Raw genomic sequence first — 14,562 nt, forward strand, 5'->3', positions numbered from 1 at the left:
GAATTGAAATCCAGTTAATAGCCGAGCTGAGGATGGAATGGGAACGACTCCAAAGCTCTGCTCACCACGAAAGGCGAAGAAATTAGCGAAAGAATACACCGAAGTAGGAGAGCAGCAGGGAGGGGAGCACACGTAACAGCCACACACGCGCTCGCCCGGGAGTGCACTAACGCGGGGGGAGGCGGAGGCGGAGGTGGGATCGTGGATTTCCGGTCTGGCGCCGGAAGTGGCTCCTCAGCGCCGCCGCCAGCTTTCCGCGGAGAAAAGCGCACTGGAGTTTGTGCTGCTAGTGGTGCACGAGGTTCGTGCGTTGTGCTTTTAAACGCGTCTGTAAGTCGAGATGTCGCATCCGTCCCCAGAAGCTAAGCCTTCCAATCCCAGTAACCCCCGAGTCTTCTTTGACGTGGACATCGGAGAGGAGCGAGGTGAGTGAAGTTGTTGGCTGAGGGGCCCCAGGAGGAGGGGCTGGGGGCGCTTGGGGGACTCGCAGGGTGCCTTTCGGACCGGGGGCTGGTCGGTAACACTGAGGCATGGCCGCCTGGGTCCTATCTGGAGCAAGATCGGCATGCGGCGTGAGGTGGAACCAGGGCTTTTGTGCTAATGCTGTCGGTCATGAGGAAGTTTCTGGAAATTTCTAGTTCAGGAATTGTGGCGGTCTTAATATTTCACTTGCCTTCTACCTGTGCACCACCAGCTTGTCACAAAATAAGCTTATTTTATATTTGCCATGGGGCTCTTCAGAAGCCTCGTGTGTCTTCGGAGCTCCAGTCACTCAACACGTCTTTTGGCGCACAAAATGTGTGTGAGGGTGTGTGTATGTATATGTATGCACATATATGTGCACCTGCCATGTTACTTATAAATTAAAGCCACTTGTTTGCTTAGTGCTTTTTCTTTACTACTAATTTTAGAGGTCAGATAAGCAAACGTTTTTTTTGGCATTGGGGAATTGGGAGTAGCTCTGTTGCCTAGGATACCTACCTGCTTAAAAGTTCCTAAGGCCTTGTGAAGTTATATTTATAATTGAATTGGTCTTCTGTAACATGTTATAATTGCTGACCAGGCAGTGTGTTTGAATGCATGTATGGGACACACACATTTTACATGTACCTTCAGCTTGTTTTGGAACTAATTCCAAAACAGTTTTGGAATTTTCGCATTTTAAGGCGTTGTATAGAAGAGGAATTTTTCAGCTTTTATTTCAAAGACTGAACTAGGCAGTTTGCACAAAGTACAGAGAAGGGCTACAGATACATATAAAACTGGGCCAGCCTGACCACTGAAAGGGTATTTTATTTTATTTTTTGGTACTGGGGATTGAACTCGAGCACTGGACCATTGAGCCACATCTTCAGCCCTATCTTGTATTTTATTTAGAGACAGGGCACCTTGCTTTTGCTGAGGCTGACTTTGAACTGAACTTAGGATCCTCCTGCCTCAGCCTCCTGAGATGCTGGGATTACACGTGTGTGCCACGGTGCCCGGCTTCATTTTCTCTTAGTGGTTGGTTGGTGATTGGAAATTCTGAATACAGTTTATTTGGGGGCTCATGGTTTCAGAGCTCTCAGTGCATAGACATCTGGCTCTAGTCCTTGGGGCTTTGAAGTGAGGTTGAACATCATGGCAAAGAGTGTGGTGGAGGGAAGCAGCTCACATGATGATCAGAAGCAAAGAGAGACTCCATTCACCAGATATAAAATATGTACCCCAAAGGGATGCTCCCAGTGACCTACCTCTTCCAGCCACACCCTACCTGCTTTGGGTTAACTGAGTGATAACTTAGGCGTTAACCCTATCAGGGGATTAATTCAGTGATTGGGTTAAGGCTTTTATAACCTCTTTCATTTCACCTCTAAGCCTTCTTGAATCGTCTCACACATGAACTTCTGTGGAACACCTCACGTTCCAAACCATAACACCAAGGGAAATTAAATTTGTATATTGAGATTTCTGCATTCCCATGTACTGCAGCATTATTTGCAATAGCAGAAATAATAGCATCAACCCTGTAATGTCAGTGGATGATTAGATAAAATGTGTACATACACACACACACACATACACCAAGGAGTATACTATTCAACCCTAAAAAAAAAAAGGAAATAGTGTCATTTGCGATAAGGAAGAACATTGAGGACATTATGTTTAAAGGAAATAAGCCAAATACAGGAAGACAAATACCACATGATCTCACCTGAATGCGTCATCTAAAAAAGTTGAACTCATAGAAGTAAAGAGTAGAATGGTAGGTACCAGGGGCTAGGGAGAGGTTGCTCAAATGATATTCAGTTTGAGGAGCTATATGTTCATGATATTTTTTTTTTTTTAATATTTTTGTTTTAATTGTACATGGACACGGTGCCTTTACTTTATTTTTTTGTGGTGCTGAGGATCGAACCCAGTGCCTCACTTGTGCTAGGCAAGTATTCTACCACTGAGCTATGACTCCAGCCTCTAAGTTCATGATCTTTTGTACAACATTGTGATTATAGTTAATAACAATGTATTGTGTTCTTGAAATTACCAAAAAAAAAAAAAGACCAAGAGAATTTAGTAATTCAAGAGTGATTTGTTACCATAGTTGTACCAATTATCCTTTTGTCATTTGGTGGTTTATTTTTGCATACTGACACAATTTCATTTTCTTTTCTTTTAGTTGGTCGAATCGTCTTAGAATTGTTTGCAGATATTGTACCCAAAACTGCAGAAAATTTTCGTGCATTGTGCACAGGAGAAAAAGGCATTGGACCCACGACTGGGAAACCTCTCTATTTCAAAGGATGTCCTTTTCATCGAAGTATGTATACATTTTCTGAATCTACCTTCAAACAGACAAATTCTGTTCTTCAGGAGTTAGGGAAGAAAACATTGAGATGGGAATAAAGGTTAAAAAGTACTGGTGTAGTTAGTTCCTAAGAGGATGCTTTGTCGTGAGAAGTAATAGCTCAATTTCATAAAGACTAGACTGTGAGGTGGAATTAATTATGGGCGAGTACTAGGGTTTATCTATAGGGAAATGGACTACACCTGTTTTTACAAGTTTTTCTTCACTCCTAAACCATTTGATTGAGAAAGAAAGAGCACAGCTATGATAAAGTGAGCTGGCCTTAGGTAGTTGACTGCCTGGTGACAGAAAAGTTATTTTTACTTCTTGGGCAGGATTGCTTGAGAAGGCTACAGATTGTAGATTCAGTGTCTTGGACACACGGTGATTAAAGTATATCATTTTGTACTTTGTAATCATTATTTTATTTAGTGTTTACTTAACAGTTCCCCTAATAGACTGAAGGTTCTATAAGTTTAACTATATGTTCTTATCACTTTGTCTTTAGCACCTTGTATAATTATTGAGTAATCACTCAGTAAATGTTTATTTATGAATAACATGAATACATTTTTTTTTGTTTGTTTTTGCAGTGCCTCACTGCAAGCACTCGAGCTATACCCTCAGTCTTGTGGTTATGTTTTTAAAAAATAATTTATTAAGAAAAATTAGGATCAATTATTAAATGTTTCAAGCATTTATTTGCTTCTGTGTTTCATAAGACATCAATGTGCTAACAAAATATATGTAGAAAATAGTTAACATAGCAGGCCCAAGGCTGCTATCCTTATAAAGGTCTGCTTCCAAGAGTAGCACTTAGCTGGAGTTTGGGAGCTTGGCACTTAAACCATTCCTTAAATCATAAGGGTGATTTACTGTCTCTAGACTGTTTATACAAATATAACTTATGTTGAATATCTGCTTTCTTTTTCTTTTTGGGAGTCTGGAATTTTGGAATATGCTAGGCAGAGTACCTATGTGATAAGGCCTCCATAAATACCTGGGATGCTGAGTCTCTAATTGGCTTTCTTGGGCACAACTGTTGTACATGTTTCTACATCTTCATTGCTGGGAGAAATGTGTTCCATGATACTTCATGGGAGGGAGGCAGCATAATGAAGCCTGCACATGGATTTCTTCAGATCCTGCCTATGCCTTTTTCCAGCTGTGTATCCTTATGATTATAATACAATCAAATGTTGAGACCATGAGTCCTAGGAATCTCTGAACATAGGAGTGATTTTGGTAGCTCTTGATATAAAGGGATAATTTTACTGAAGTATTTTATTAGGGTGTAAAAAATACTAGGACTAATTGGTCTTCATTCAGCAAACATTATTGAATAGCTACATACATAGTTACAAGGAAGAAAAAGAGTTGCTGTACTTAAAGAACTCATTGGTGGAAGAAATAGATCATTATGTAAGATGAAGTTAGAGTCAAGATATGTTGGAGAAAACTTAAGATATCCAGATTTTGGGTTTCATTGACAGTTTTACTTGTAGGTGATCAGGTGGTAAAATGTAGGTTGGACTCAGATTGCAAAAAGTATAGAGTTGTTAAGATAGGTTCGAAGAAAACCAGAGATTAAATGTTCTCTCTGATATGTGGATGCTGATTCACAAAAGGGAGTGGAAAGGAGTGGAGGGGATTGGAATGGGGGGAAGGAGGAGAAGGGAGTGGGAATGGGAATGGGAAAGACAGTAGAATGATTTGGACATAACTTTCCTATGTTCATGTATAGATACATGACCAGTATAACTCCACATGTACAACCACAAGAACGGGAAATTGTACTCCATGTATGTATGATATGTAAAGTACATTCTACTGTCATGTGTAACTAAAAAAGATAGGTGGAGAAAGACAAATGGGAGGATGTTGTAACTAAAGTGCTTTAGGAAGTTGTCTTTATTATTACCTATTCGTTAGTTAATATGGCTGAGCTATCCATGTGTCAGTCACTAATAGCCATTCTCCTTTTTTTGTAGTTATTAAGAAATTTATGATTCAGGGTGGAGACTTCTCAAATCAGAATGGGACAGGTGGAGAAAGTATTTATGGTGAAAAATTTGAAGATGAAAATTTCTACTATAAGGTAAAGTGGAGGAGAAAGTGTATATTTTTGCTAACAGAAAGGTTACACATGTGAAATATATTTGTTGGATATTTTTAAAATACCAAAAAAAGACCTTAAGTGTGCCTAGATTATGCTTTACTTATAAAAGGAATCATATTTGTAAATGTGCTTTTTTTTTTTTTTTTTTTGTGGTGCTTGGACTTTTAAATCTAGGGTCTTACACATACTAGGCAAGCCCTTACCACTGAGCTACATCTCCAGCCCAGCATCCATCTTAATATGGAAGGTCTTCATCTAGTAATAATTTTTATTTGTCAAAAATACTCTATTATTTCTTTGTGGTAGAGTTTTTACATGCTTTGTGTAAGCCAATGAGTTCTCTTAAGATATGTGATAAGGCCCCACTAAATACCTGGGATGCTGAGTCTCTAATTGGCTTGATAAAATGAGCCTATATGGCAAATTGATTCCAGGAAAAATGTTTTCGTTGTAAAGATGATAATTTGTGCATCTTTATTCTTGAATTTGAAGAGCAACAAAAATCATCGCTAATATCCATGATGTCAGGGGATTTGCAAACTAGTGGATGTGGTTAATGTCCAAGCTTCTAAAGGACATTAGTGGTACCTGTGCCTTCTTCATTGGCTCAAGATCTAATCGGGGTATATTGCATCATTCAAGTTTTAAGAATGAACATGTAAGTACAAAAGTAAAGTGATGTCTTTGGAAATGAGGAATATGAGCAAGGTAATGAGGAAAGTTTGAAAAGCAAATGTCATCATTCTTTTAAATAGTACTTATTGACTGTAGTTGTATGCTCAATTCTATTACTGGAACCAGAAAGATTATAAAAATGAAAGGCCTTGATGACAAGGAATTTATAATTTTACCTTGGAGACAAGATTTAAAAATATGGGACAACTAGAGAATAATAAGATACAAATAAATTCTAAATTGAGTGAATATACTAAACTTGTATATAAATTTGATCCAGGTTGAGGATCCCTTGTATGAAATGCTGAGAAACAGAAGTGTTTCAGATTTTGGAGTTCCTTGGATTTTGGAATATTTGCATCTGCTTTCCCAGTTAAGCATCCCTAATCCCCAAATCTGAAATCTGAATTTGTGAATGCTACTGCACAAAAATTCAGATTTTGGAGTCTTTTAGATTTTGTATTTTCACGTTAGGGATTCACAACTCAGTAATATAAACTTTAAGTGTGCTCTGGGGCAAGGATGTGATTTAAATGGCCCAAGTTATTAAAAGAGACATTGAGGAGGAATGGGTAAGCCTGGCCTTGCAAGGTGACTGAAATTTTTTTAGGCAAGAAATAAAATAAGTAAAATTGAAGGATTATGGATGAGGACAAAGACAGTGGAAAACTGAGAAAAGTAGTTAAAATTATAGCTAATGTTTTGGGGAAAGCACCAAAAGAAGCTAATGGAAGAATGTAAACCAAGATAATGTAATGATTTCATGCATGCCAAAAAAAAAAAAAAAAAAGGAAGCTTCTGGAAAGGAGACCTGCTTCTTGTCTAAATTGGTAGCCTTGAAAGCTGAATTATTTAGATTGGAGAGATAAAAGGCATTTTAGGTAAAAAAAACTTAGAGTTAGATATATCACCAATGAGGAGGTATTTACAAAGCTGAAGAAATAAAATAGAAAAACGAAGTTTTCATGACAGAACTATTGAACAAGGTAGAATTTTGATTTCAAGATGTAGGTAGCAGTTTCCTTTGTACACTCCCTGAAGAGTTAATTTACCTGATATAAAAGCCACAAGGTTTAGATTCTTTTGTGATTAGGAAAGTACCTTAACTGAAAGTACCTAAAACTAGTCAAATTCAATATCCCATTACTGTTCCCAGTTGGTGGATGTGTAAAGGAAGAATAATAATGTAGGCCTATTACTGAATGTGGGAAGACCCTTCAGGTCTTCAAGAGCATCCATCATAAAAGGGTAGAAATATATTATTAGATTATTTTAAAGATGAAGTGTAATCATCTTCTTAAAGTGACCAATTTAGAAATTAACCCCCATTTCAGTTATCTTACTTGATTTCATTAGCTTTTCCTAAAGTTTAAGAAGTGATCAAATACCGCCTATTTTGTTCATCGAAGGTTTCAGTTTATACAAAGTAAAGGTAATAGAACATTTCTTAAATAAAAGTATAGTCTGGGTATGTAACTCAGTGTTAAAATACTTGCCTAGTATGCTAGAGGCCCTGGATTCAGTCCTAGTACCACAAAACAAAAAAAGTAAAAACAGAAAAATTAGTGTGATTTAATGGTAGAGTGGCTCATGTTACCAACTATCCTGACTTTATGTGAGTGATCAGTAAAAGAACAGTTTAGATTAATAACTTTCATTTTCTTTGAAATTTTTTTTTTTTTTCCTACAGCATGATCGGGAGGGTTTATTGAGCATGGCAAACGCAGGCCTCAATACAAATGGTTCTCAGTTCTTTATCACGACAGTTCCGACTCCTCATTTGGATGGGAAGCATGTGGTGTTTGGCCAAGTAATTAAAGGCATAGGTGTGGCAAGGATGCTGGAAAATGTAGAAGTGAAAGGTGAAAAACCTGTCAAAGTAAGTAAAAAGTTAATAGTGAAATATACATATTGTCATAGTTTCTATCTTAAAATATTCTAGTGATTATTAGCTGGAAAAATTGGAAAATGTTAGGATGATTTTGATTTAGGAGCCTGCATCTATCACTTTTTGTACCTATTGTCTAAAGAAAGCTTTTAAATTCTTATTTTAAATTTAATGTATTTTTGCTAGATTACTTAAAAGTCTCCCTATATCAGCAAAAGTTTTGATCCAGACTGTGTAATAATGCACAGTAGAAAAAGGATAGCAAACCTAGATTTTTTTTTTTTTAAATATTTATTTATTTTTTAGTTTTCGGCGGACACAACATCATTGTTTGTATGTGGTGCTGAGGATGGAACCCAGGCCGCACGCATGCCAGGCGAGCGCGCTACCGTTTGAGCCACATCCCCAGCCCTAGATTCTTAGTCTAGAGATTTGGCCTTGATCATTTTACTGAATTTTTTTGGCCTGTTTTCCTCATCCATTGTTCCTAAAGTGTTTAGACTGTATGATTTCTGAAGATACTTGTGTTCTAGATGTCTGTGAATCAGAATGACCATAGTATTGTGCATCTTAAGTTGTAAGTGGGCATTGGAAACTTAGTTACTTGTAGGAGGCAAGCTTTGGAATTCAGAGTATGAAGGGAATTATAGTAAATTAAAAGTTCATACCTCACCAAAAGATAATTAACATGGAGAATGGTAAAATTAATAATTTACTATGTGTACACTGAGCTTCTGAATACTTAAGTAGATAGTGATATTGTTATATTAGTTGGAATAAATAAGTAAAAAGGGTATTATTGTAATTATAATAAAAGTTTTCTGAAGTCTATGACTTCAGTAGTGTTGTTATTTACAACTATATAGCTTTTAAAGAAGACTTTTTAAAATAATATTTCATTAATATGGTAGTATATTTCTACAATTCCATTATTATTTTTACAGTTGTGCGTTATTGCAGAATGTGGAGAACTCAAAGAAGGGGATGATTGGGGAATATTACCAAAAGATGGCTCTGGCGATAGTCATCCAGATTTCCCAGAGGATGCAGATATAGACTTAAAAGATGTAAGTACTTTCAGATTAGTACTTTAACAAATGAAAATTTTTAGTGCAAAAAGTTTGGGATTTTGTATCACTCTGTATAATGATAAAACCTATCATATTACTTGTTAACTTCCAATGTGTTTGTATTCCTTTGTACAGGTAGATAAAATTTTACTAATAACAGAAGACTTAAAAAATATTGGAAATACTTTTTTCAAATCCCAGAACTGGGAGATGGCCATGAAAAAATATGCAAAGGTTTTAAGGTAATTAAACATTTTAAATAAATTACTGTTAAGATCTTGTAAATTGAATTATAAATTGAAATTCCAAATTCCTCATTGTATTTTGGCAAATTCCCTCTGGAATAAACAGCTGTGTTTGAAATAGTTGCATTTCTTTTGTTGCTGCAGCTTATTTTGAAAATTTTCAAAATACAGAAGAGTTGAGGTATAGATAATATTGTATGTTTGCTATTATATAACATCGTGAAGGTGTAAATCAGTTTGACCAGAGTTTGTTCACTTTGTACCAGTGGAATGGATGTGTCTGTTCCAGGAGACCCTTTTCCACATGAGGTGATACTGAGATTATATGGAAACCCAGAACCCAACAACCTTTCACACAGTAGTTTTAGTGTCATTAAAGATCCTTACCCTTACTTATTACACTAATTGTTGGAGAACTGTGATATTCTACAGTTGTTAGCTGGCATTCTGTGTAAGAAACCCCTGCCCTCCATTTGGTAATGTTGTAGACCTGTGGTTTTTTCATTTTGGTTTATTAATGTAGCAATACTGTGATTCTTTTTGGTACTCAAAGAGTTTAATATTGTTTAGTGGAAGCCCATTTCATTTTGACTTGCTGGTTTTTTTTTTCAGTGATGGAGATTAAAGTCAGAATCTCATAAATGCTAGGCAAGAGCTCTACCACTGAGTTATATCACCAGCCTCATTTTGACAATCTGTGATCACTTGCTTGCTTTCTGACACAAGATTTGTTTCAGAGTCATCTTATAATCACCTGGCTTTTGTATCTGGTATCAGCACTTTCTCTAAGGAGCTCTGATTAATTTCAAAGAAAGAAAAGTTTAGCAGCTCAATTCTAGGGGCTTGGTATGCTCAGTTTCTTGGTCTTTTTCAGTGAACAATTAAAAATGAACACTACATGGTTGTTCTTCACCTTTTGCCAGTCAGTACCCTTCTGGTACCTTCCTGTTTCCAAATAGAATTACATTGGAAAGTACCTAATGGGACCTGAGTTTTAACTTAGAGGTGTGTTACTACTACTGCACAATTGATTTGGGAATTTTTTTTTTTTTTTAAACTGGGGGTTGAACACAAGGGTGCTATACCACTGAGCTACATTCCCAGCTTTTTTATTTTTTATTTTCAAACAAGCATTGCTAAGTTGCTTAGGGCTTTGATAAGTTGCTGAGCCTTATCTTGCACTTGGTATCCTTCTGCCTCAGCCTCCTGAGTTGCTGGAATTAACAGGTGTGTGCCACCACACCTGGCTCCTGGGAATTGTTTGTTCCCTTTGAACACTTTGGGAAAAAATGTTTTAGGAAATAAAAATACCTCATAAAGAAAATGACCTTCAAAAGAAAAATAATGGGTATGGGAGTAGAGCTCAGTGGTAGACTGTGTGTTTATTAGGGTGCTCGAGGCCCTGGGTTCAGTCTCTGGCCCGCAACAAAAAATAAAAATAAAAAAATGTTTAATAAGAAGATTGTGAAGATTGGATATTAAATTAGTATCTGCTTTTTTTTTTTAATGTTTACTTTTTAGTTTTAGATGGACACATATCTTTATTTTTATGTGGTGCTGAGGATTGAACCTGGTGCCTCATGCATGGTAGGCGAGCGCTCTAACTCTGAGCCACAACCCCAGCCCTAGTATCTGCTTTTTATATCAGAAATGATGTAACATTTTTTGGTATTTTTGAAGTAGTAAGTCTTGTTTGTGTGGAATTACATATTGCTTTTATTAATTTTTTTTTCCAGATATGTGGATAGTTCAAAGGCTGTTATTGAGAAAGCAGATGGATCTAGGCTGCAATCTATAGCCTTAAGCTGTGTGCTGAATATTGGTGCTTGTAAACTGAAGATGTCAAATTGGCAGGGAGCAGTTGACAGTTGTTTAGAGGTAACTCTGTGTAATATTGAACTTTTTGAAGGAGAGGGATTTTGGCTTACCAACTTGAACAAAACCACTTTTTACATATCTGAATATGTCTTACTGCATATTGTCTCTAAATATTTTGGACCTTCAGAACTTCCTTTCAATCCATTCATTTTGCTTTTTTTAAATAAATTTAAAAAAATTTTTTAGTTGTAGATGGACACAATACCTTTATTTTATTTATATGTATGTGGTGCTGAGGATCGAACCCAGTGCTTCACATGTGCTAGATAAGTACCCTACCACTGAGCCACAAGCCTAGCCCCTCATTTTGCTTTTTAACCCTGTGTACTTAATATCTTTGAAAGACTTTCCTATTTTTCTCTTAAAGCATTTGTCAGTTCATGTATTCATTTAAGAGCACCTATTATATGCTAAGCATTGGAACACAAAGTTAGGAATGACTAGGTATGTGGGTTGTGGAGTTAGGCATGCCACACCCCCAGTGCCTTTACCATTGAACTCTACCCCCAGTCCCAGCATGGTTTTATTTATTTATTTATTTTAAAATAAATTTTTAGTTGTAGTTGGACACAGTGCCCCTATTTATTTATTTATTTTTTTATTTTGTGGTGCTGAGGATCAAACCCAGCGCCTTGCACATGCTTGTCAAGCTCTGTACCGCTGAGCCTCAACTCCAGCCCCACCCAGCATGGTTTTTCAAATTAGACCTCTGCCATTCAGCTAATTTTGTGATCTTGTATAGATTCCTAATTTTTATAGAATCTGAATTTTGTTTTCTATAAATTGAAAATAATACCTACCTGATGGGATGGTTGTAAAAGATCATAAAGCAAATTTTAAGTACTTAGCACTGTGCTTGGCACATTTTATGTACCCAGTGAATTTAGTTTGTTTTTAATTACAAGATTCATATTTCCAAGAAACTTAATAGATTTAGTTTAGGAGGGGGCCAGTTTCTATTTAGGGTCATCACACCTTGTATGGGAGAATGGATACTATTTGGAACACACAGAAAGGTCATTTGTCTTTATGAGGGCTATCTAGTTACATTAAAGCTAGAAAGCATTACCTTTCTCAAAATAGATCGATTATGACTCTCTTTCCTGTTATATAGTTGTTTGAAAGTATTTCCAAACTAAATGTTTTGATTTTTGCCCACTAAGCTATAGATTAGCTATAGAACTGAAATGAGATTCTGTACTAGGGGTGTAGTTAAGTTGTAGAACACTTGCCTAGCATTCATTCATGAGGTCCTGGGTTGAATCCCAACACTGCTACATTAATAAAAAAAAAAAAAAAATCTGCTTAGAATAGGTGAATAGAGGATAAGAAAATATATTTGCTGTTTTGGGATCAAATCTAAGACTCTTACTCATGTAAGGCAAGTGTTATAGCAGTGTATACCCCCAGTCCTAGAATATATTTAGAAGGGAACATACAACAGAGGAAAAAACTAGAAAAAATTGATCTTTACTCTGGGTCTCCATAACTTGTGAGGCAGATGTTTCCTTTTCAGTAAATCTGTGATTATTGGCTTTTAAAATATATAAATAGAATGTTAGTTTAAAAATGCTTATTTTAGTGAAAAGATCTTTATAAAGTTACTCAGGTTCCCAAGAAATTTAGATTTCAATTAAAAGCATGTATAGTTGGCCCTCTGTATCCATGGATTCCATATTCTAAGATTCATCCAGCCTCAGATTGAAGATTTCTTTTGTACTAAACATGTGAAGACTTTTAAATATATGGGAGGAAAGGTATAGGTTATTATATGCAAATACTGAACCATTTATATTAAAAATTTAAATCTCCAGATTTAATTTGCAGGGCTTGAGTTGAGCTGTCCTGGAACTATTCCAGAGACACTAAGGGACAACTTGCAAACTTTCATTTACAGTGTTTTCTTTTATAAATACATTAGTTAGGACTGAGTCTGGAGAGAGAGAGAAACCACAGTGCTGAGGAGCACGTTAAAGATATGGACAAGAAACACCTTCCTCCTTCATATAGTGCCCTCTGCTGACAAATTGTCACACTATGCCAACTAGCAAAAGAGAGCTGTTCATAGTCTTCAGCTGAAGTGGATTTGAAGGTGTCGGGCAATAAATGAATCTGAAAAATGTATTTATTTAGATAGTTATAATTTTTTAATTTTTGTAGGCTCTTGAAATGGACCCATCAAATACTAAAGCACTGTATCGAAGAGCTCAAGGATGGCAAGGATTAAAAGAATATGATCAGGCACTGGTAAATTTTGTTTCAAATGTTTTACAATAAACAGTCACCTTTGTAAATTAGATCTTAATTTTTCACAACTTTTTTTTTTTTTTTTCCAATTAAAGGCTGATCTTAAGAAAGCTCAGGAGATAGCACCAGAAGATAAAGGTAGGTTGGCTGTTTTTGTAGTCAAAGTTCATTTTGCACTTTAAAATTATGCTCATGAACTGTTGTACTCTTAACTTTGGCAGATATAAGGCATTTGTTCAGTGGGTCTTATAGACTGCCTGTTACTGGGCCATGTATATCCGTGAATAAGACAAGGTCCTCCCCTAATAGAGCTTGTTTTCATTCCTCTCAAGAATGCACTAGTTTTTCACAGTGCACTTAATATAGTTTATTCTGCCTTATCATTTGAGATCCTGTTTTTGTTACTATGACACTCTTTGAAAGGTCAATACTCAGGTATAGTATTCATTGTAAATCTAATTTTTGGGACCATTCCTTAAGTGGAACATCATGGCCAGTAATCTAGTATTCTAGATACTGGATATGTTTTGGAAAAGCTATGACAAATAAATTTATTTCTTTAAAATAAGCCAAAAGTGAATAGCAACACCAGATCTAAATATTTATCTCTTTGGTCCCTTGTTGCTAAAATAAAACAAGGTAGTTACTACTCTCTCTAATGGAGATGGAGAAACAAGTATTGATGAGATTGAGTTCTCTCAGTTGACAGTCTTCTGAAATTATGCTTCAGGGTTGTTGTGAACTCTGCTTTCTTGGAGTAGAGTTTTCTGTTAATAGGGTTGTTATTTTATCCAGAAGAAAAGTTTTGTCAATGGGGAGGAGGAGTTGTGATATTATAATTGTTTGTTGGTCATCCTAATCTTTTTGTTTTGAGAAATAACTCATTGCCTATTTTTTTTTTTGCAGCCATCCAGGCAGAATTGCTGAAAGTCAAACAGAAGATAAAGGCAGAGAAAGATAAAGAGAAGGCAGTATATGCAAAAATGTTTGCTTAGAAAGGATTCAATTTTGCTTAAATATTATGCATTTATTGTATAAAGGCAATAAGACAATGTAAGAGTTATTGTCTATATGTGATCGCTAATGTGATTCCTTTGACATTTCAGTTCTTCATTGTTTACACTTTAAAATACTGATACAGGTTCCCTGTTAATAAAAAGTGGCAAAAAATACAGTGAAGTTGATTTAAAAATTCTATCTGTACTTTCATAAAGAATGGTGTGCACTTTGCTTTTTTTCTTTTTTTTTAGTATTTATATTTTAGTTATAGGTGGATACAATCTTTATTTTATTTTTATGTGGTATTGAGGATCGAATCCAGTGCCTCACGCATGGTAGACAAGCATTCTACCTCTAAGCCACAACTCCAGACCTCCAGTTTGCTTTCAAACTCCTTAAGTTATATCTTGTTGAATGAACCATATTGTTTCCCTCAATCCTTATACATTATGTGGTAAGTTTGTGCTGGTGTTTTATGCTTAGAGATGACACATAGGATTTGGCAGTTTTTCTGTGAAGGGCCAGATAGTAAAATTTTTACAGTCACCATCTAGTCTGTCACAATTACTCAGTTCTGTAGTTATAACTCAAGACAGTGTATAACCGATGGGCATGGC

At 36.0% G+C, this 14,562-nt stretch overlaps 1 protein-coding gene across 1 annotated transcript; it reads left to right on the forward strand.

Moving 5' to 3' along the window:
- Positions 1-239: 239 nt before the first annotated feature.
- Ppid (peptidylprolyl isomerase D) lies at positions 240-14,138 on the forward strand. The gene is made up of 10 exons (XM_076865069.2): positions 240-425; positions 2,657-2,797; positions 4,816-4,922; positions 7,309-7,497; positions 8,451-8,573; positions 8,712-8,818; positions 10,558-10,699; positions 12,860-12,946; positions 13,042-13,084; positions 13,853-14,138. Exons 1-10 carry the CDS (start codon positions 341-343, stop codon positions 13,939-13,941), a joined length of 1,113 nt encoding a protein of 370 aa, XP_076721184.2. The 5' UTR covers positions 240-340; the 3' UTR covers positions 13,942-14,138.
- The last annotated feature ends 424 nt before the right edge of the window (positions 14,139-14,562 follow it).

The sequence above is a fragment of the Callospermophilus lateralis genome, chromosome 8, assembly GCF_048772815.1.
Source record: "Callospermophilus lateralis isolate mCalLat2 chromosome 8, mCalLat2.hap1, whole genome shotgun sequence".
In the NCBI taxonomy this organism is placed as follows: Eukaryota; Metazoa; Chordata; class Mammalia; order Rodentia; family Sciuridae; genus Callospermophilus; species Callospermophilus lateralis.